Source organism: Triticum aestivum, chromosome 4D (assembly GCF_018294505.1).
Source record: "Triticum aestivum cultivar Chinese Spring chromosome 4D, IWGSC CS RefSeq v2.1, whole genome shotgun sequence".
Taxonomy (NCBI): Eukaryota; Viridiplantae; Streptophyta; class Magnoliopsida; order Poales; family Poaceae; genus Triticum; species Triticum aestivum.
The window spans coordinates 400,581,115-400,603,274 of NC_057805.1; the positions used below are offsets into that span (position 1 = coordinate 400,581,115).

Sequence of the window (22,160 nt, forward strand, 5' to 3'; positions counted from 1 at the left end):
TAACAATATTCAAGCTCTCAATTAGTATAGACAACACACGGTATAGCAAAGTTCTATTGGGCACAATGGCGAAAGTGTCCTTCTGCTCCCGACCTCAAATGAGCTCGGTGAATTGTAAAATAAAAAAGAAATCAAACAGCTCTGTTTTTTTTGTGACACAAAAGTTTCAAGTGCTTACAAAATTTCGTCATGTAATCACATTTCTTTAAGGCGTGACAAACAAAAAAAACAAAACCAGTGCTCCAAAAATGCTTTTGAAAGTAGCATTTTCAGAGTATCAAAATTTTTTTTTTGCCACGCCTTCTAGAGATGTGATTCCATGACGAATTTTTGCAAGCCGTTGAAACTTTTGTTAGTGTTTGTCACAAAAAAATCAGTTTTTTTTTAATTTTTTCTTGATTTTTTTAATTTTACTGTTCACCTGAGCTTATTTGAGCTTGGGCTGAGAAACTCTGCGTCCGCACAATGAGCCCTATGCGCAGGCCAGTTTGCCACAAATGGACAAATGTCCTCCTGTTCACGGATACAAAAATTAAGAACAACGTGAACTCCATGAATTTTAAGCATGCGTGATGGACTTTTTTTTAATAAAGCGATGGACTTATTGGATGACAATATTTTCAAGTTTACAACAAGCACAATGTGGGTTAAAATCAATGCAGATGGTGCTTTTTATCTCGAATGCTGAGAAATGCGACCAGTGCCATCGCCATCACAAATGAAACACGCATGTAGAAGCGTAACCAACGGTATGGATGGGATCTCAAACTTGCACTTGCAGCGAAACGGCAACCAACAATCTTAGGATCAGACCTGAGCATTGGTTGTTCGTCAATTAGCTAATGGATGTCCAAGAATGTCAAAGTTGTTTATACAAACTATATTGCGTGTGGTGTCTTAAGAGAAAATTGCACGGCACATGAATCAGCAGACTAAGCAAGGTGGACTTTTTTTTTTGAGGGGTCTAAGCAAGGTGAACTAAGAATGGAGTTCAGTGGAGACAGGGACCATTCGCCCGCGTGCGTAAACTCTCGCTGTCCATGAGGTCTTACCTTGCCTTCCAAGCCCAGCCTGCTACACAGGCCCAAAGTCACAGCTGGGCCGCAGCAGGATGCCTACGGTGGTACCGCAGCCAACGTAGGTGTCTGCCAACTGCCAGCTTTCCCCATTAAAAAAATCAAAACGGTGCCTGGCATTTTTTCACTTACCCCCTTCGCCCTTGCCAGCAGCAGCCGAAAGGCGCAGCCCTTCCCCAATTCCGGCCACGCCCCAGCGCCTCCGCCTCCCCCCCTTCACTCCCCTCCCAGCTCCTCCGCCGCCCCCGTCCCCGTCTCCTCCGCCGCCTCCCTCCGGCCCGATATCCACCCGCGCGCTTCCTCCCTCCCTACCCCTCTTCCCCAGCGCCGCCGCCTCTTCCACCAACTCCATCCGCCAATCTAGAAAGAAACCCCTATTTGTTGCGCTACCGCCGCCCTCTTTGATTCGGCTGATCTGATCGGTCGCTGAGCCGATGGGCAGCGACGCCGAGGAAGTGTCCCAGCCGGCGTCGTCGCCGGAGTACGAGCAGGACGACGAGGACGAGGACTGCTACCTGAGCGATCAGGAGGACGATGCCCTAGAGGAGTCCGTCCTCCAGGTCCTCGAGGACGGCAACCTCGAGGACTGCCATTGGTCCTCCTCCTCCGTACGCGCCTCGCTTACCCGTGCTTCTCCCGGCCCTCCCCGATTGCTTCTCTTACCGACGGATTTTTTTTTCCTTGCTTGTGCTTGCAGGTGATCACCAAGGAATACCTCTTGGCGGCGCAGGTGACTATGTGGCCTGAGGGCTCCCCCCATTCTGTTTCCAGGCTCTAAGCGATTTCCGGATGCTGACGCTTTGTTTTGTAAATTTATTCTGGCTGATTGGGGTCTGTAGAGGGAGGATCTGAGGAAGGTGATGGAGCTGCTAGGGTTAAAGGAGCACCACGCAAGGACGCTTCTAATCCACTACCGCTGGGATGTGGAGAGGATATTCGAGCTGCTCGATCAGAAGGGGAGGGATAGGCTCTTCTCCGAGGCTGGTATTCCTCTCGGAACCGCCAATAATGCTGGCTCGCCCTCTGCGACGGAGGTCACCTGCAATGTTTGTTACGATGATGTGCCCCTCACGGCCGCTTCCCATATGGACTGCGGCCACAACTACTGCAATGAATGTGAGTACTAGTCGCTGAGAACACGGAAGTGCTTGTTATGTACATGAAGCTTTGCATATGTGCCAGCTATAGCTTTTATATGCCGGTAGAACGATCGTATGATGCATTTTCGGATGAATACTTTGCTTTTTGACCACTGTGCTGATCAGCAGTGTGATATCCGTGTATTAGGAATGACAAATCAACAAACATCTTATTATCCTACTTACGAAGAAAATGGCGCAACTAATCATCTTCATTTAGCTCTGTATTATTGCGGACCATCTGTACTTGTACTTCATGCACAAAATTAACCTAGGGAAGCATGGGATATCACTTCCTAGTCGCAAGAATAATCATTATGTTACTTCATGTAATCTACTAGTCTATTATTACGAATTTTTGCTCTAAGTACCAGCGAAGGATATATCAACTACGCAAGTTTTTTATACTGCCTACCTCCACGCCAACCGCACCATGTGAATTAGCATTGCTATATCATTTATTCCTGAATAGCCACTAATATGTGCGTTTCATCAGGTTGGACAGAATATTTCATTGTGAAAATAAATGAGGGGCAGAGTCGGCGTGTCAAGTGCATGGCTCCAAAGTGCAATGCCATCTGTGATGAAGCATTAGTCCGGAAGTTAGTAAGTGCAAAGCGCCCAGATATTGCTGAGCGCTTTGAAAGATTTTTACTGGAATCTTATATCGAGGACAATGATACAGTCAAGTGGTGCCCCAGCACACCACATTGCGGAAATGCTATACGTGTCAAAGGTGATATTCATTGCGAGGTGGAATGTACATGTGGACGCCAGTTTTGTTTTAATTGCTCCTCAGAAGCGCATTCCCCTTGTTCCTGTGTGATGTGGGAGCTCTGGATCAAGAAATGCCGTGATGAATCAGAGACTGTGAATTGGATAACAGTAAATACTAAGCCCTGTCCCAAGTGTCATAAACCTGTGGAGAAGAATGGTGGCTGCAACCTGGTTGCATGTATATGTGGACAAGCATTCTGGTGAGATTTCGTATTCCTCTTGAACATTTATGTTTTATTACGTACCGTTCCATTTGTTGGCAGCTAATGATGCACTGTTGTTATATTGATGCCTTCTTTTATTTGTTATATTGGTACCTTTTTTTTTATCTTACTTGATACTTGTCCATACAAACTGAAAGCACCACATATGTCTTGTCTTCTTCCTACTTTCCTGTTTTATGTAAGCGTGAGCATACTTTCCAATGAGTAATGATGTTCAAATGAATCATAGAACAGAATGCGGTACGATGAGATAGAATGCAGTAGAAATAGAAACAAAAATAGGGAACTGATTACCTACCCCTAAGGGTCAAAGCAAGCCTTCAGTTCAGTTCGCTATTCTTAGAATTAATCAAATCTCCCCAAGTAGTATTGGCACGTACGACCAGTCAGTTAACAGTTGACTACTCTACCACTGAGCTACCGAGGAACAAGGGGGGATTCGAACTCCAGAGTTGAACTCCCGCTCTCAACCCATGAACAAACTTGCTGGAATGATTGCCCTGGCCCTTGATCTTCGGGATGCAGAGTAGGGGATGGCTTGGCACATGTTAGTTAGGACTTAGAACCAGTGAAAACCCACCTTGGGTAAGGTGAAGTTCAGTTTGGAGATCTAACGATTCCTTATATCCTGTATCCTCGATTGATGCAGCCTCAGATGCTTCAATTGTATTTGTAGAGTATTCAGATATACTGAGTTACAAATCAGCTCGTCAGTACTACACTACAACTAGGATACTATCGTGATATAATTGTATGGTGGGCAGATAGTACTTTGATGCTGGTGAAGTACATATTGTTCTCTCTTTGATACCGATTGCTCTTTTGTAAGGACAGGTTTTCTGACATATTTATAGCCCCATAATTATTCTATAAAGATACAACCACCTAGATTGTTAATGAAAATTTGTTGGTAGTTGGAAATAATAAGTTTGGTATCATGCTTTTACCAGTAATTCATAGCATATGGAGGAAAGTCTTGTAACGGTATAGGCGTATAGCTTATCTAACCTGTGTGTGGAAGTATTCTATCCATCATTCATAGCTCCTGCCCTGATCACGTATGCTACGTACGACTTATGGTGTGTGGGTATAATAGCAAAAGCTGTGCTCTGCCAATTGTGTAATGGGACAGAGTATTATTGTTTCCTATTCAAGAATGCTCACTGCTAGAGGTAATGCTGGCAGTCTGGCACATATCTGATCGGAAATCTAGATACCGTAGTAGGGTAAATCAAGAGACACTGCAGACTTCAATTGTACTGTCAAGGGTCATTACAGGCCTTTTGTTAGCATGTGCCTGACAGGTTATAATATTTTTTAAGTTTGGTGTGTCATTCACGCTGCGCGACAACTTACATGCTACGCTGACTAAGCTGATCTCCTCTCTCTTTTTTTCTTTCTCGGTTTTTTCCTCTTCACTCCACTTGTTCTTAAGTTTGAGTTTTATTTTGCTGATTTTATGTATTTTGGATGCAGTTGGTTATGTGGTGGTGCTACTGGTAGAGATCACACATGGTCAAGCATTAGCGGCCACAGTTGTGGCCGATTCACAGAAGATCAGTCAACAAGAACAGAGCAAGCAAGGCGAGACCTCTATCGTTATATGCACTACCACAACAGATACAAGGCACATACTGATTCTCTTAAGCAGGAAGCAAAGCTTAAGCGTGACATCCAGTGGAAGATATCCATTTCTGAAAATAAGGAATCCAAGATAAAAGATTACTCTTGGGTGATAAATGGACTGAACAGGCTTTTCAGATCAAGGCATGTTCTTTCATATTCTTATCCTTTTGCATTCTACATGTTTGGTGATGAGATTTTCAAGGATGAGATGACTCCCGAGGAAAGAGAACTCAAGCAGAATCTGTTTGAGGATCAGCAACAACAATTAGAGTTCAATGTTGAACGGTTATCTGGTTTCCTTGAAAAGGATTTTCAAAATTTTAGTGACGAGGAGGTTATGGATACAATGAAGCATGTTATCAATCTTTCCAATGTGGTAGATAGGCTCTGCAAGCAAATGTAAGAACTCTGCTCAACAAAATCCCTGTCAGTTACCTTGAGAAAATATGTTTAGCCAGTGTTTGTGCAAAGTAAATTGTACTAACTGTATATTGCTTTGCAGGTATCAGTGCATCGAGAATGATTTGTTGTACCCTCTCCGCACGCCTCATAATATTGCCCCATACAAATCCAAGGGTCTTGATAGAGCCTCAGAGCTCCACATTTGTTTGGACTCTGCTGAACAAAGTTCGCCATCTATGAAGTGTAGTCAGGATGAACACAAGAGTCAGCTTGGTTTATGTAGCGAATCAGGTATTTAACTGGCAATATTTCCTTCATACAAGGCTTAAATTCATGTGATAAGGATCACTACTAGAAGTTCAGAGTAGTCATTAGCAGTTTCTGGTTGCTTATTTTTTTAATTGAGATTAGCTGTTTCTGGTTGCTGATGCATATTTTAATATCCGCCTTAGGCTCGTCCCTCACGGGAAAGCGACCTATTATTCAGATGCACGGATCAAGTTCTGACAACAGTGGACGCCCGTCTCACAAGAGAGAAAGAAGAGATGCTCATGGCGGCGGTGCTCTTTTTGATCTCAACGTGCCAGCCGAAGTGGCGGACAAGATCTGAAGCTCCAGTATCTGACGGAACATTCCGCTGCAACTGTACAGCTGACCTGTGTTTCTTCAGCTACATAAAGGAATCTGTGTTCTCTTTTGTTGCCTTGGGGCGCTTGCTTGCGCTGCAACCTCGCCCTGGGGCTGTGATCCCGACCAATAGAGCAAGCAAACTTTCAACTTATCCTCTTGTATATCATGACATGACATGATGCCGTTGTGCATAGTTCCTATAATGCTAAATCTACCTGTTGAGCAAGAAGATGACTTTTTGGGAGAGAACTGTAGAGATGTTCTACTATATTTGTGCTGCAAATTGCAATTTATTGTAGAAGTAACTGCTTCAAGCTCTTTGGGACGCTGACTTTCTAAAACTGGAAACTGAATACTAGCAGCTGGTTAAAAGTTGGGACTCCGTCTTGTTGTGGTAGTCAACCAGATGAGGTTCTTTAGGTCAGCTGATTGATTCCCATCCAAACTCGCAAAGTTTGAATCCTGGGAATGCGTTCCCCGCTGAGAAATGCAAGATGCTGCCTGTGGAGGATTGCGGTGCGAGATGCACATCAGCATGTCTGTCGTTGAGGCATGTTTACCCCGAGATTTTGTCAGCTCTGCTGGCTTCGAACATACTGCCTTGGAAGTCAAGCTTTGGATTACGTGTTGAAACGGCTGCTCATGCAAAGGGACACGCTGCATATGGCGACCCGATGGTACCGAGGGTCCGTTTGTACGACGCGCATCACCTGAGAATCTACCGGTGCGTGAAAGAACACTCCATGTTGTCCTCTCCCGTGCTTTCCTTTGGATTTGTGTCGTCCCTCCTCTCTATTCGCTAGGTAGCTATCTAATGGAAAATGCTCGAGCTCTGCACGCCCATTGACTTCCAGATAGGACACCGTTGCCACGGTCGTAGTTGTTGGTAAGCTCAGCTAGGCGTTTAGCGCGCTCTCTGACAGCTTGGAAGACCGATGAGAAGAATCTTTCCCGGATCTCGAACTGAGGACGCTTCAGTAATCAAATGCCACCGGAGCTGGTTTCCTATGTGCGCACATCACGCTGCATCGGTGTGGTTCCTTTCCTTGCTTCACCTGCTCTTTCCGGTCCAAGAGCACATGAAACCTCCGGCATGTCTGTCGCTGGGATGTTTCTTTAATCACTCCACTGAGATTTGAATAGCTTCTCTTAATCGAGGCCCCTTTTGTCGTTATTGCGTACAGGCGCAGCTCCCCTCCCCTTGTTGTCATTGACAGCATCATTGTGGATGGGGAGTGTATCTTATCTTACTGCTCATGCTAATGATCATTGTGAACCAAGCGGCCACGACGTCTGTCTCCTTTCTTCTTACCCTTCCTCTGCTCCGGAATTACATGTCACAAATGAATGTATTTACATATATTTTTAATGATAGATACATCAATTTGTATCCATTTCCGCGACAAATAATTTGGGATGGAGGGAGGAGCAAATTTTCAGAAGTCCTTCGTTTGCCAACAGATAGCAAAAAACCAGAGAGGGCAAAACTTACCACTAGTAGCGATACCAAGCGTACCTTTTTCCGTTAGCCATGAAGTCTCTGTTGTGCGACGCGATAAATACCGCCAGTGCAGAACCAAGTACCATCTCCTATATCCTACGCACATGGCACGATGCACAAAAGATTGGTCCAGCAGAACGAATAGTCGTGCAAGGAAAAAAACGCCCTGGACTAATAATGCTCTCTAGGTACGTGCACCGTGGTGGCGCGTGCGATTGCGACGTGGGGGCGCCGGGCCGGATCATGCTTGAGGAATAGTTGAGGGAGACCAAACCCACAGCGAAACCGCAGTGGGATTCCGTGACAAGCAGCTACATGACATTTGGGGCCCGGACGCCCGGTTAGGGTACACGAGGGATGGGGCTGGCCGGGCATCCACCAAATCCAGCCGGTGCACACCTCCCACCTCCCATTCCATCCCATGTAGCGTTTGGCATGTATGCTACTTGCCCTAAAGCTAGAGTAACTGACTCTGGGACAATTGACACGATCCAACCATGTGTATGCGGCCATCTAAGCGCTGATATATGAAGTTAAGATTACCAATCTACGTGCAGTATGGCCAACTCCACCGCACAACCCTAAACGGGTGTCCGGTTTGGCCGGATTTCGTCCCTTTGGAACGGCAATGGGTTCGCCCATATCCGCTTCTGTCCGTTGGGTCGTGGGTGCGCCTAACGCGCGGCCGCATCCCAAATCATGTCCGGGGTGGACGTGATAAAAAAACAGAAAAACTAAAATGAAATGCCCAAAAAAGTAAATAAACGCAAATATGAAAACATAAAACATAAGTTAACCATCACGGTCACAGAACGACCCAGTTTCACGGTTCACATTGCCATAATTAACATAAAAAACAAAATAAAAACCGCCGCCCGCGCGCTCCTGCCGTGCCCGTCGATGCTGTCGCCGTCGCCGTCTTCAGTGGCCGCCGTTGTCGTCGTCGTTGCTGACGAGGTTGACGTAGTCCGGCGGGAGGTGCCAGCACCACCTCCTCCCGTGGCGACGCCTCCCGCTCCGGTGACCGCGGCGGCGTGGAGCACCAGTTCACGCCCCACACGGCATCGGCCATCTCCGGAGCCGTGCACGACCAGCTCCACTGCTGGCCCACCAGGCCCAGGTGAAACGCGGCCACCGGCTCCTCCTCCATCACCTCCTCCGCCCTCATCATCTCCAGCTCGGGGATGGCGACATCGCCGGCCGCAGAGAGGGCCATCATCTCCTCGAGGCCCTCCCATTGGGGCTCATCGTGCGTGTTCATGGAGTCCTCCATGACACGTTGCATGAGCCGGGCCTCCTCCTCCGCTGTCATGCGAGGAGGTGGTGGTGGCATCGGAGATGGGGAAGGCGACGACGTGGGCGTGAGGCCGCGCACCTGGGGAGCAGGCGTGGCGCGCTCTCGACATGGCCGCCGCAGCCCCGACGACGTGCTGGCGAAGAACGAGGCGCGCCGCATGTCGTGCTCGTCCCTTAGCCACGTGTCCCAGAGCACGGAGTCGGGGGCGTACCTGGAGTCGTAGTACGGGTCGTTCGGCAAGAGGCGGCGGCGGCGCTCGATCTCCTCGCGGCGCGCACGACCGCTCGTCGGGACCGGCGGGATCAGGACCCGGTCGACAAAAAGATGCCAGTTATTGGGGAGGTGTGTTGGGGAACGTACTATTTCAAAAAAAATACCTACGGTCACGCAAGATCTATCTAGGAGAAGCATAGCAACGAGCGGGGAAAGTGTCTCCACGTACCCTCGTAGACCGAATGCAGAAGCATTTAGTAACGCGGTTGATGTAGTCGAACGTCTTCGCGATCCAACCGATCCAAGTACCGAACGCACGACACCTCCGCGGTCAGCACACGTTCAGCTCGGTGACATCCCTCGTGTTGGGGAACGTAGTATTTCAAAAAAATTCCTACGATCACGCAAGATCTATCTAGGAGAAGCATAGCAACGAGCGGGGAGAGTGTGTCCACGTACCCTCATAGACCGAAAGCGGAAGCGTTAAGTAACGCGGTTGATGTAGTCGAACGTCTTCGCGATCCAACCGATCAAGTACCGAACGCACGGCACCTCCGCGATCTGCACACGTTCAGCTCGGTGACGTCCCTCGAACTCTAGATCCAGCTGAGGCCAAGGGAGAGTTCCGTCAGCACGACGGCATGGTGACAGTGATGATGAAGTTACCGGCGCAGGGCTTCGCCTAAGCACTACGACGATATGACCGGGGTGGAAAACTGTGGAGGGGGCACCGCACACGGCTAAAGATCAACTTGTGTGTCTATGGGGTGCCCCCCTCCCCCGTATATAAAGGAGGGGAGGAGGAGGCCGGCCGGCCACAAGGGGCGCGCCAAGGGGGGAGGAATCCTACTCCTAGTAGGAGTAGGTTTCCCCCTTTCCTAGTCCAACTAGGAGGAGAAGGAAGGAGAGGGAGAGGGAGAGGGAAAGAGGGGCCGCGCCCCTCCCCTAGTCCTATTCGGACTACCCTTGGGGGGGGGGGCGTGCCACCTCTTGGCTGCGGCCTTCTCTCTCCCCTAAGGCCCACTAAGGCCCATAACTTCCCCCCCCCCGGGGGGGGGGGGGGTTCTGGTAACCCTCCGGCACTCCGGTTTTATCCGAAACTCTCCGGAACACTTCCGGTGTCCGAACAACATGGTCCAATATATCAATCTTTATGTCTCGACAATTTCGAGACTCCTCGTCATGTCCGTGATCATATCTGGGACTCCAAACAACCTTCGGTACATCAAATCACATAAACTCATAATACCAATCGTCATCGAACGTTAAGCGTGCAGACCCTACGGGTTCGAGAACTATGTAGACATGACCGAGACACCTCTCCGGTCAATAACCAATAGCGGAACCTGGATGCTCATATTGGTTCCTACGTATTCTACGAAGATCTTTATCGGTCAAACCGCATAACAACATACGTTGTTCCCTTTGTCATCGGTATGTTACTTGCCCGAGATTCGATCGTCGGTATCACCATACCTAGTTCAATCTCGTTACCGGCCTCTTTACTCGTTCCGTAATGCATCATCCCGTAACTAACTCATTAGTCACATTGCTTGCAAGGCTTATAGTGATGTGTATTACCGAGAGGGCCCAGAGATACCTCTTCGACAATCGGAGTGACGAATCCTAATCTCGATCTATGCCAACTCAACAAACACCATCGGAGACACCTGTAGAGCATCTTTATAATCACCTAGTTACGTTGTGACGTTTGATAGCACACTAAGTGTTCCTCCGGTATTCGGGAGTTGCATAATCTCATAGTCGTAGGAACATGTATAAGTCATGATGAAAGCAATAGCAATAAACTAAACGATCATAGTGCTAAGCTAACGGATGGGCCTTGTCCATCACATCATTCTCTAATGATGTGATCCCGTTCATCAAATGACGACACATGTCTATGGCTAGGAAACATAACCATCTTTGATAAACAAGCTAGTCAAGTAGAGGCGTACTAGGGACACTCTGTTTGTTGTATTCACACATGTACTAAGTTTCCGGTTAATACAATTCTAGCATGAATAATAAACATTTATCATGATATAAGGAAATGTAAATAACAACTTTATTATTGCCTCTAGGGCACATTTCCTTCAGTCTCCCACTTGCACTATAGTCAATAATCTAGATTACATAGTAATGATTCTAACACCCATGGAGTCTTGGTGCTGATCATGTTTTGCTCGTGAGAGAGGATTAGTCAACGGGTCTGCAACATTCAGATCCATATGTATCTTGCAAATCTCTATGTCCCCTTCCGACACTTGATGACGGGTGGAATTGAAGCGTCTCTTGATGTGCTTGGTTTTCTTGTGAAATCTTGATTCCTTTGCCAAGGCAATTGCACCAATAGATTTTTATTGGACCCGATGCACTAGGTATGACACCTAGATCGGATATGAACTCCTTCATCCAGACTCCTTCATTTGTTGCTTCCTAAGCAGCTATGTACTCCGCTTCACACGTAGATCCCGTCACGACGCTATGTTTGGAACTACACCAACTGATAGCTCCACCATTCAATATAAATACGTATCCGGTTTGAGACTTAGAGCCATCTGGATCAGTGTCAAAGCTTGCATCGACGTAACCATTTACAACGAGCTCTTTGTCACCTCCATAAACGAGAAACATATCCTTAGTCCTTTTCAGGTATTTCAGGATGTTCTTGACCGCTGTCCAGTGATCCACTCCTGGATTACTTTGGTACCTCCCTACTATACTTATAGCAAGGCACGAATCAGGTCTTGTACACAGCATTGCATACATGATAGAACCTATGGCTGAGGCATAGGGAATGACTTTCATTTTCTCTCTGTCTTCTGCAGTGGTCGGGCATTGAGTCTCGCTCAACTTCACACCTTCTAATACAGGCAAGAACCCTTTCTTTGACTGATCCATTTTGAAATTCTTCAAAATCTTATCAAGGTATGTGCTTTGTGAAAGTCCAATTAAGCGTCTTGATCTATCTCTATAGATCTTGATGCCCAATATGTAAGCAGCTTCACCGAGGTCTTTCATAGAAAAACTCTTATTCAAGTATCCTTTTATGCTATCCAGAAATTCTATATCATTTCCAATCAGCAATATGTCATCCACATATAATATCAGAAATGCTACAGAGCTCCCACTCACTTTCTTGTAAATATAGGCTTCTCCAAAAGTCTATATAAAACCATATGCTTTGATCACACTATCAAAACGTTTATCCCAACTCCGAGAGGCTTGCACCAGTCCATAAATGGATCGCTGGAGCTTGCACACTTTGTTAGCACCCTTTGGATCGACAAAACCTTCTGGTTGCATCATATACAACTCTTCTTCCAGAAATCCATTCAGGAATGCAGTTTTGACATCCATTTGCCAAATTTCATAATCATAAAATGCGGCAATTGCTAACATGATTCGGACAGACTTAAGCATCACTACGGGTGAGAAAGTCTCATCGTAGTCAACTCCTTGAACTTGTCGAAAACCTTTCGCAACAAGTCGAGCTTTATAGATAGTAACATCACCGTCAGCGTCAGTCTTCTTCTTGAAGATCCATTTATTTTCTATGGCTTGCCGATCATCGGGCAAGTCAACCAAAGTCCACACTTTGTTCTCATACATGGATCCCATCTCAGATTTCATGGCCTCAAGCCATTTCGCGGAATCTGGGCTCATCATCGCTTCCTCATAGTTCGTAGGTTCGTCATGGTCAAGTAACATGATGTCCAGAACCGGATTGCCGTACCACTCTGGTGCGGATCTGACTCTGGTTGACCTACAAGGTTCGGTAGTAACTTGATCAGAAGCTTCATTATCATCATCATTAGCTTCCTCACTAATTGGTATAGGAATCACTGGAACTGATTTCTGTGATGAGCTACTTTCCAATGAGGGAGCAAGTACAATTACCTCATCAAGTTCTACTTTCCTCCCACTCACTTCTTTCGAGAGAAACTCCTTCTCTAGAAAGGATCCATTCTTAGCAACGAAAATCTTGCCTTCGGATCTGTGATAGAAGGTGTACCCAACAGTTTCCTTTAGGTATCCTATGAAGACACATTTCTCCGATTTGGGTTCGAGCTTATCAGGTTGAAGCTTTTTCACATAAGCATCGCAGCCCCAAACTTTAAGAAACGACAACTTGGGTTTCTTGCCAAACCACAGTTCATATGGTGTCGTCTCAACGGATTTAGATGGTGCCCTATTTAACGTGAATGCAGCCGTCTCTAAAGCATAACCCCAAAATGATAGCGGTAAATCAGTAAGAGACATCATAGATCGCACCATATCTAATAAAGTGCGGTTACGACGTTCGGACACACCATTACGCTGTGGTGTTCTGGGTGGCGTGAGTTGCGAAACTATTCCACATTGTTTCAAATGAAGACCAAACTCGTAACTCAAATATTCACCTCCACGATCAGATCGTAGAAACTTTATTTTCTTGTTATGATGATTTTTCACTTCACTCTGAAATTCTTTGAACTTTTCAAATGTTTCAGACTTATGTTTCCTCGAGTAGATATACCCATATCTGCTCAAATCATTTGTGAAGGTCAGAAAATAATGGTACCCACCGCGAGCCTCAACACTCATTGGACCGCATACATCGGTATGTATTATTTTCAATAAGTCAGTGGCTCGCTCCATAGTTCCGGAGAACGGAGTCTTAGTCATCTTGCCCATGAGGCATGGTTCGCAAGCATCAAGTGGTTCATAATCAAGTGATTCCAAAAGCCCATCAGCATGGAGTTTCTTCATGCGCTTTACACCAATATGACCTAAATGGTAGTGCCACAAATAAGTTGCAGTATCATTATTAAACTCATATCTTTTGGCTTCAACACTATGAATATGTGTATCACTACTATCCAGATTTAATAAAAATAGACCACTCATCAAGGGTGCATGACCATAAAAGATATTACTCATATAAATAGAACAACCATTATTCTCTGATTCAAATGAATAACCGTCTCGCATCAAACAAGATCCAGATATAATGTTCATGCTTAACGCTGGCACCAAATAACAATTATTCAGGTCTAAAACTAATCCCGAAGGTAGATGTAGAGGTAGTGTGCCGACGGCGATCACATCGACTTTGGAACCATTTCCCACGCGCATCGTCACCTCGTCCTTAGCCAATCTTCGCTTAATCCGTAGCCCCTGTTTCGAGTTGCAAATATGAGCAATAGAACCAGTACCAAATACCCAGGCACTACTGCGAGCATTAGTAAGGTTCACATCAATAACATGTATATCAAATATACCTTTCACTTTGCCATCCTTCTTATCCGCCAAATACTTGGGGCAGTTCCGCTTCCAGTTACCAGTCCCTTTGCAATAGAAGCACTCAATCTCAGGCTTAGGTCCAGATTTGGGTTTCTTCACTTGAGCAGCAACTTGCTTGCCATTCTTCTTGAAGTTCCCCTTCTTCCCTTTACCTTTTTTCTTGAAACTAGTGGTCTTGTTGACCATGAACACTTGATGCTCCTTCTTGATTTCTACCTCCGCAGCCTTTAGCATTGCGAAGAGCTCGGGAATTATCTTATCCATTCCTTGCATATTATAGTTCATCACGAAGCTTTTGTAGCTTGGTAGCAGTGATTGAAGAACTCTGTCAATGACACTATCAACCGGAAGATTAACTCCCAGTTGAGTCAAGTGATTATGATACCCAGACATTTTGAGTATATGTTCACTGACAGAACTATTCTCCTCCATTTTGCAGCTGTAGAACTTATTGGAGACTTCATATCTCTCAATCCGGGTATTTGCTTGAAATATTAACTTCAACTCCTGGAACATCTCATATGCCCCATGACGTTCAAAACGTCGTTGAAGTCCCGGTTCTAATCCTTAAAGCATGGCACACTGAACTATCGAGTAGTCATCAGCTTTGCTCTGCCAGGCGTTCACAACGTCCAGCGTTGCTCCTGCAGCGGGTCTTGCACCTAGCAGTGCTTCCAGGACGTAATTCTTCTGTGCAGCAATGAGGATAATCCTCAAGTTACGTACCCAGTCCGTGTAGTTGCTACCATCATCTTTCAACTTAGCTTTCTCTAGGAACGCATTAAAATTCAACGGAACAGTAGCATGGGCCATTTATCTACAACAACATAGACATGCAAAATACTATCAGGTACTAAGTTCATGATAAATTAAAGTTCAATTAATCATATTACTTAAGAACTCCCACTTAGATAGGCATCCGTCTAATCATCTAAGTGATCACGTGATCCATATCAACTAAACCATGTCTGATCATCACGTGAGATGGAGTAGTTTTCAATGGTGAACATCACTATGTTGATCATATCTACTATATGATTCACGCTCGCCCTTTCGGTCTCAGTGTTCCGAGGCCATATCTGCATGTGCAAAACTGGCTTGTACCCGTTGTATGTGAATGTAGAGCTTATCACACCCGATCATCACGTGGTGTCTCAGCACGACGAACTGTCGCAACGGTGCATACTCAGGGAGAACACTTGTACCTTGAAATTTAGTGAGAGACCATCTTATAATGCTACCGCCGTACTAAGCAAAATAAGATGCATAAAGGATAAACATCACATGCAATCAATATAAGTGATATGATATGTCCATCATCATCTTGTGCCTTTGATCTCCATCTCCAAAGCACCATCATGATCGCCATCGTCACCGGCTTGACACCTTGATCTCCATCGAAGCATCGTTGTCGTCTCGCCAACTATTGCTTCTACGACTATCGCTACCGCTTAGTGATAAAGTAAAGCAATTACATGGCGATTGCATTTCATACAATAAAGCGACAACCATATGGCTCCTGCCAGTTGCCGATAACTATTACAAAACATGATCATCTCATACAACAAATTATATATCATCACGTCTTGACCATATCACATCACATCAAGCCCTGCAAAAACAAGTTAGACATCCTCTACTTTGTTGTTGCAAGTTTTACGTGGCTGCTACGGGCTTAGCAAGAACCGTTCTTACCTACGCATCAAAACCACAACGATTTTTTGTCGTGCTGTCTTGACCTTCAACAAGGACCGGGCGTAGTCACACTCGAATCAACTAAAGTTGGAGAAACAGACACCCACTAGCCACTTGTGTGCGAAGCATGGCGGTAGAACCAGTCTCATGAACGCGGTCATGTAATGTCGGTCTGGGCCGCTTCATCCAACAATACCGCCGAATCAAAGTATGACATGCTGGTAAGCAGTATGACTATCATCGCCCACAACTCTTTGTGTTCTACTCGTGCATATAACATCTACGCATAGACCTGGCTCGGATGCCACTGTTGGGGAACGTAGTATTTCAAAAAAATTCCTACGATCATGCAAGATCTATTTAGGAGAAGCATAGCAACGAGCGGAGAGAGTGTGTCCACGTACCCTCGTAGACCGAAAGCGGAAGCGTTAAGTAACACGGTTGATGTAGTCGAACGTCTTCGCGATCCAACCGATCACGTACCGAACACATGGCACCTCCTGAAGGAAATATGCCCTAGAGGCAATAATAAAGTTATTATTTATTTCCTCATATCATGATAAATGTTTATTATTCATGCTAGAATTGTATTACCCGGGAAACATAATACATGTGTGAATACATAGACAAATATAGTGTCACTAGTATGCCTCTACTTGACTAGCTCGTTAATCAAAGATGGTTGAGTTTCCTAAACCATAGACATGAGTTGTCATTTGATTAACGGGATCACATCATTAGGAGAATGATGTGATTGACTTGACCCATTCTGTTAGCTTAGCACATGATTGTTTAGTTACTGCTATTGCTTTCTTCATGACTTATACATGTTCCTATGACTATGAGTTATGCAACTCCCGATTACCGGAGGAACACTTTGTGTGCTACCAAACGTCACAACGTAACTGGGTGATTATAAAGGTGCTCTACAGGTGTCTCCGATGGTACTTGTTGAGTTGGCATAGATCAAGATTAGGATTTGTCACTCCGATTGTCGGAGAGGTATCTCCGGGCCCTCTCGGTAATGCACATCACAATAAGCCTTGTAAGCAATGTGACTAATGAGTTAGTTGCTGGATGATGCATTACATAACGAGTAAAGAGACTTGCCGGTAACGAGATTGAGCTAGGTATTGAGATACCGACGATCGAATCTCGGGCAAGTAACATACCGATGACAAAGGGAACAATGTATGTTGTTATGCGGTTTGACCGATAAAGATCTTCGTATCATATGTGGGAGCCAATATGAGCATCCAGGTTCCGCTATTGGTTATTGGCCGGAGACGTGTCTCGGTCATGTCTACATAGTTCTCGAACCCGTAGGGTCCACGCGCTTAAAGTTCGGTGACGATCGGTATTATGAGTTTTTGTGTTTTGATGTACCGAAGGTAGTTCGGAGTCCCGGATATGATCATGGACATGACGAGGAGTCTCGAAATGGTCAAGACGTAAAGATAAATATATTGGACGACTATATTCGGACACCGGAAGTGTTTCGGGTGGTTTCGGAGAAAACCGGAGTGCCGGAGGGTTACCGGAACCCCTCGGAGAAATAGTGGGCCTTATGGGCCTTAGTGGAGAGAGAGAGAGGGCTGGCCTAGGGCAGGCCGCTCGCCCCTCCTCCTCTGGTTCGAATTGGACTAGGAGAGGGGGGGCGGCGCCTCCCTTTCCTTCTCCCTCTCCCCCTTCCTTTCCCCCTCCTAGTAGGAGTAGGAAAGAGGGGAGTCCTACTCCTACTAGGAGGAGGACTCCTCCTCCTGGCGCGCCCTACAGGGGCCGGCCGGCCTCCCCCCTTGCTCCTTTATATATGGGGGCAGGGGGCACCTCTAGACACACAAGTTGATCTGTTGATCTCTCCCAGCCGTGTGCGGGGCCCCCCTCCACCATAATCCACCTCGATCATATCGTAGTGGTGCTTAGGCGAAGCCCTGCGTCGATAGCATCATCATCACCATCATCATGCCGTCGTGCTGACGAAACTCTCCGGTGAAGCTTTGCTGGATCGGAGCTCGCGGGGCGTCATCGAGCTGAACGTGTGCTGAACTCGGAGGTGCCGTGCGTTCGGTACTTGGATCGATCGGATCGTGAAGACGTACGACTACATCAACCGCGTTGTGCTAATGCTTCCGCTTTCGGTCTACGAGGGTACGTGGACACACTCTCCCCTCTCGTTGCTATGCATCACCATGATTCTGTGTGTGCGTAGGAATTTTATTGAAATTACTACGTTCCTCGACACCTCCGTGATCTGCACACGTTCAGCTTGGTGACGTTCCTCGAACTCTAGATCCAGCTGAGGCTGAGGGAGAGTTTCGTCAGCACGACGGCGTGGTGACGGTGATGATGAAGTTACCGGCGCAGGGCTTCGCCTAAGCACTACGACGATATGACCGAGGTGGAAAATTGTGGAGGGGGGCACCGCACACGGCTAAAGATCAACTTGTGTGTCTATGGGGTGCCCCCTCCCCCATATATAAAGGAGGGGAGGAGGGGGCCGGCCGGCCACAAGGGGCGCGCCAAGGGGGGAGGAATCCTACTCCTAGTAGGAGTAGGTTTCCCCCTTTCCTAGTCTAACTAGGAGGAGAAGGAAGGAGAGGGAGAGGGAGACGGAAAAAGGGGCCGCGCCCCCTCCCCTAGTCCTATTTGGACTCCCCTTGGGGGGGCGCGAGCCACCTCTTGGCTGCGGCCCTCTCTCTCCCCTAAGGCCCACTAAGGCCCATAACTTCTCGGCCGGGGGGGGGGAGGGGGTCCGGTAATCCTCCGGCACTCCAGTTTTATCCGAAACTCTCCGGAACACTTCCGGTGTCTGAACAACATGGTCCAATATATCAATCTTTATGTCTCGACCATTTCGAGACTCCTCGTCATGTCCGTGATCATATCCGGGACTCCGAACAACCTTCGGGACATCAAATCACATAAACTCATAATACCAATCGTCATCGAACGTTAGGCGTGCAGACCCTACGGGTTCGAGAACTATGTAGACATGACCGAGACACATCTCCGGTCAATAACCAATAGTGGAACCTGGATGCTCATATTGGCTCCTACATATTCTACGAAGATCTTTATCGGTCAAACCGCATAACAACATAAGTTGTTCCCTTTATCATCGGTATGTTACTTGCCCGAGATTCGATCATCGGCATCATCATACCTAGTTCAATCTCGTTACCGGAAAGTCTCTTTACTCACTCCGTAATACTTCACCCCACAACTAACTCATTAGTCACATTGCTTGCAAGGCTTATAGTGATAAGCATTACCGAGAGGGCCCAGAGATACCTCTCCAAAACACGGAGTGACAAATACTAATCTCGATCTATGCCAACCCAACAAATACCTTCGAAGACACTTGTAGAGCATCTTTATAATCAGCCATTTACGTTGTGATGTTTGATAGCACACAAAGTGTTCCTCCGGTATTCGGGAGTTGCATAATCTCATAGTCTGAGGAACATGTATAAGTCATGAAGAAAGCAGTAGCAATGAAACTTTAATGATCATAATGCTAAGCTAACGAATGGGTCTTGTCCATCACATCATTCTCCTAATGATGTGATCCCGTTCATCAAATGTCAACACATGTCTATGGTTAGGAAACATAACCATCTTTGATAAACGAGCTAGTCAAGTAGAGGCATGCTAGGGACACTTATGTTTTGTCTATGTATTCACACATGTACTAAGTTTCCTGTTAATACAATTCTAGCATGAATAATAAACATTTATCATGAAATAAGGAAATAAATAATAACTTTATTATTGCCTCTAGGGCATATTTCCTTCAGTCTCCCACTTGCACTAGAGTCAATAATCTAGTTCACATCGCCATGTGATTTAGCACCAAGAGTTCACATCACCATGTGATAGTTCACATCGCCATGTGACTAATACCCAAAGGGTTTTACTAGAGTCAATAATCTAGTTCACATCGCTATGTGATTAACACCCAAAGAGTACTAAGGTGTGATCATGTTTTTGCTTGTGAGAGAAGCTTATTCAATGGGTCTGTCACATTCAGAGTCGTATGCATTTTGCAAATTTTCTATGTCTACAATGCTCTGCATGGAGCTACTCTATCTAATTGCTCCCACTTTCAATATGTATCCAGATTGAGACTCAGAGTCATCCGGATCGGTGTAAAAGCTTGCATCGGCATAACTCTTTACGACGAACTCTTTATGACCTCCATAGCTGATAAATATCTCCTTAGTCTTCTAAGGATAATTTTGACCGCTGTCAAGTGATCCACTCCTGGATCAATATCGTACCCCCTTGTCAAACTCATGGCAAGGTACACAATAGGTTTTGGTACACAACATAGCATACTTTATAGAACCTATGGCTGAGGCATAGGGAATGACTTTCATTCTCTTTCTATTTTCTGTCGTGGTCGTGTTTTGAGTCTTACTCAACTTTACACCTTGCAATACAGGCAAGAACTCCTTCTTTGACTGTTCCATTTTGAACTACTTCAAAAGTCCTGTCAAGGTATGTACTCATTGAAAAACCTTATCAAGCGTCTTGATCTATCTCTATAGATCTTGATGCCCAATATGTAAGCAGCTTCACCGAGGTCTTTGTTTGAAAAAATCCTTTCAAACACTCCTTTATGCTTTCCAGAAAATTCTACATCATTTCTGATCAACAATATGTCATTCACCTATACTTATCAGAAAGTCTATAGTGCTCCCACTCACTTTCTTGTAAATACAGGCTTCTCCGCAAGTTTGTATAAAACTATATGCTTTGATCAACTTATCAAAGCGTATATTCCAACTCCGAGATGCTTGCACCAGTCCATAGATGGATCGCTGGAGCTTGCACATTTTGTTAGCACCTTTAGGATTGACAAAACCTTCTGGTTGCATCATATACAACTCTTCTTTTAGAAATACATTAAGGAATGTAGTTTTGACATCCATTTGCCAGATTTCATAAAATGTGGCAATTGCTAACATGATTCGGACAGACTTAAGCATCGCTACGAGTGAGAAAATCTCATCGTAGTCAACACCTTGAACTTGTCAAAATCCTTTTTCGACAAGTCTAGCTTTGTAGATAGTAACACTACTATCAGCGTCCATCTTCCTCTCGAAGATCCATTTATTTTCTATTTCTTGCCGATCATCGGGCAAGTCAACCAAAGTCCACACTTTGTTCTCATACATGGATCCCATCTCAGCTTCATGGCCTCAAGCCATTTCGCAGAATCTGGGCTCATCATCGCTTGCTCATAGTTCGTAGGTTCGTCATGGTCAAGTAACATGACCTCCAGAACAGGATTACCGTACCACTCTGGTGCGGATTTTACTCTGGTTGACCTACGAGGTTCGGTAGTAACTTGATCTGAAGTTTCATGATCATCATCATTAACTTCCTCACTAATTGGTGTAGGCATCACTGGAACTGATTTCTGTGATGAACCATTTTCCAATTCGAGAGAAGGTACAACTACCTCATCAAGTTCTACTTTCCTCCCACTCACTTCTTTCGAGAGAAACTCCTTCTCTAGAAAGGATCCATTCTTAGCAACAAATGTCTTGGCTTCAGAACTGTGATAGAAGGTGTACCCAATAGTTTCCTTTGGGTATCCTATGAAGACGCACTTCTCCGATTTGGGTTCGAGCTTATCAGGTTGAAGCTTTTTCACATAAGCATCGCAGCCCCAAACTTTAAGAAACGACAACTTAGGTTTCTTGCTAAACGACAGTTCATATGGTGTCATCTCAACGGATTTAGATGGTGCCCTATTTAACGTGAATGCAGGTGTCTGTAATGCATAACCCCAAAACGATAGTGGTAAATCGGTAAGAGACATCATAGATCGCACCATATCTAATAAAGTGCGGTTACGACGTTCGGACACACCATTATGCTGTGGTGTTCCAGGTGGCGTGAGTTGCGAAACGATTCCACATTGTTTCAAATAAAGATCAAACTTGTAACTCAAATATTCGCCTCCGCGATCAGATAGTAGAAACTTTATCTTCTTGTTACGATGATTTTCTACTTCACTCTGAAATTCTTTGAACTTTTCAAATGTTTCAGACTTATGTTTCATTAAGTAGATATACCCATATCTTCTCAAATCATCTGTGAAGGTCAAAAAATAATGATACCCGCCGCGAGCCTCAACACTCATTGGACCGCATACATCGGTATGTATTATTTCCAATAAGTCAGTGGCTCGCTCCATTGTTCCGGAGAACGGAGTCTTAGTCATCTTGCCCATGAGGCATGGTTCGCAAGCATCAAGTGGTTCATAATCAAGTGATTCCA

General features: G+C 45.6%; 1 protein-coding gene across 1 annotated transcript; it reads left to right on the forward strand.

Annotated features, from left to right (window-relative positions):
• Positions 1-1,242: 1,242 nt before the first annotated feature.
• LOC123098179 (probable E3 ubiquitin-protein ligase ARI2) lies at positions 1,243-6,256 on the forward strand. The gene is made up of 7 exons (XM_044520093.1): positions 1,243-1,684; positions 1,774-1,806; positions 1,916-2,192; positions 2,712-3,192; positions 4,693-5,241; positions 5,345-5,535; positions 5,697-6,256. Exons 1-7 carry the CDS (start codon positions 1,511-1,513, stop codon positions 5,852-5,854), a joined length of 1,863 nt encoding a protein of 620 aa, XP_044376028.1. The 5' UTR covers positions 1,243-1,510; the 3' UTR covers positions 5,855-6,256.
• Positions 6,257-22,160: the final 15,904 nt, after the last annotated feature.

What these genes read in the sequence shown, in the direction of transcription:
- LOC123098179 (XM_044520093.1), top strand. Translation starts at nt 1,511, where the DNA reads ATGGGCAGCGACGCCGAGGAAGTGTCCCAGCCGGCGTCGTCGCCGGAG. An exon ending in GCCATTGGTCCTCCTCCTCC is followed by an intron (nt 1,685 to 1,773) that starts GTACGCGCCTCG and finishes TTGTGCTTGCAG; the next exon opens with GTGATCACCAAGGAATACCT. An exon ending in GATAGGCTCTGCAAGCAAAT is followed by an intron (nt 5,242 to 5,344) that starts GTAAGAACTCTG and finishes ATTGCTTTGCAG; the next exon opens with GTATCAGTGCATCGAGAATG.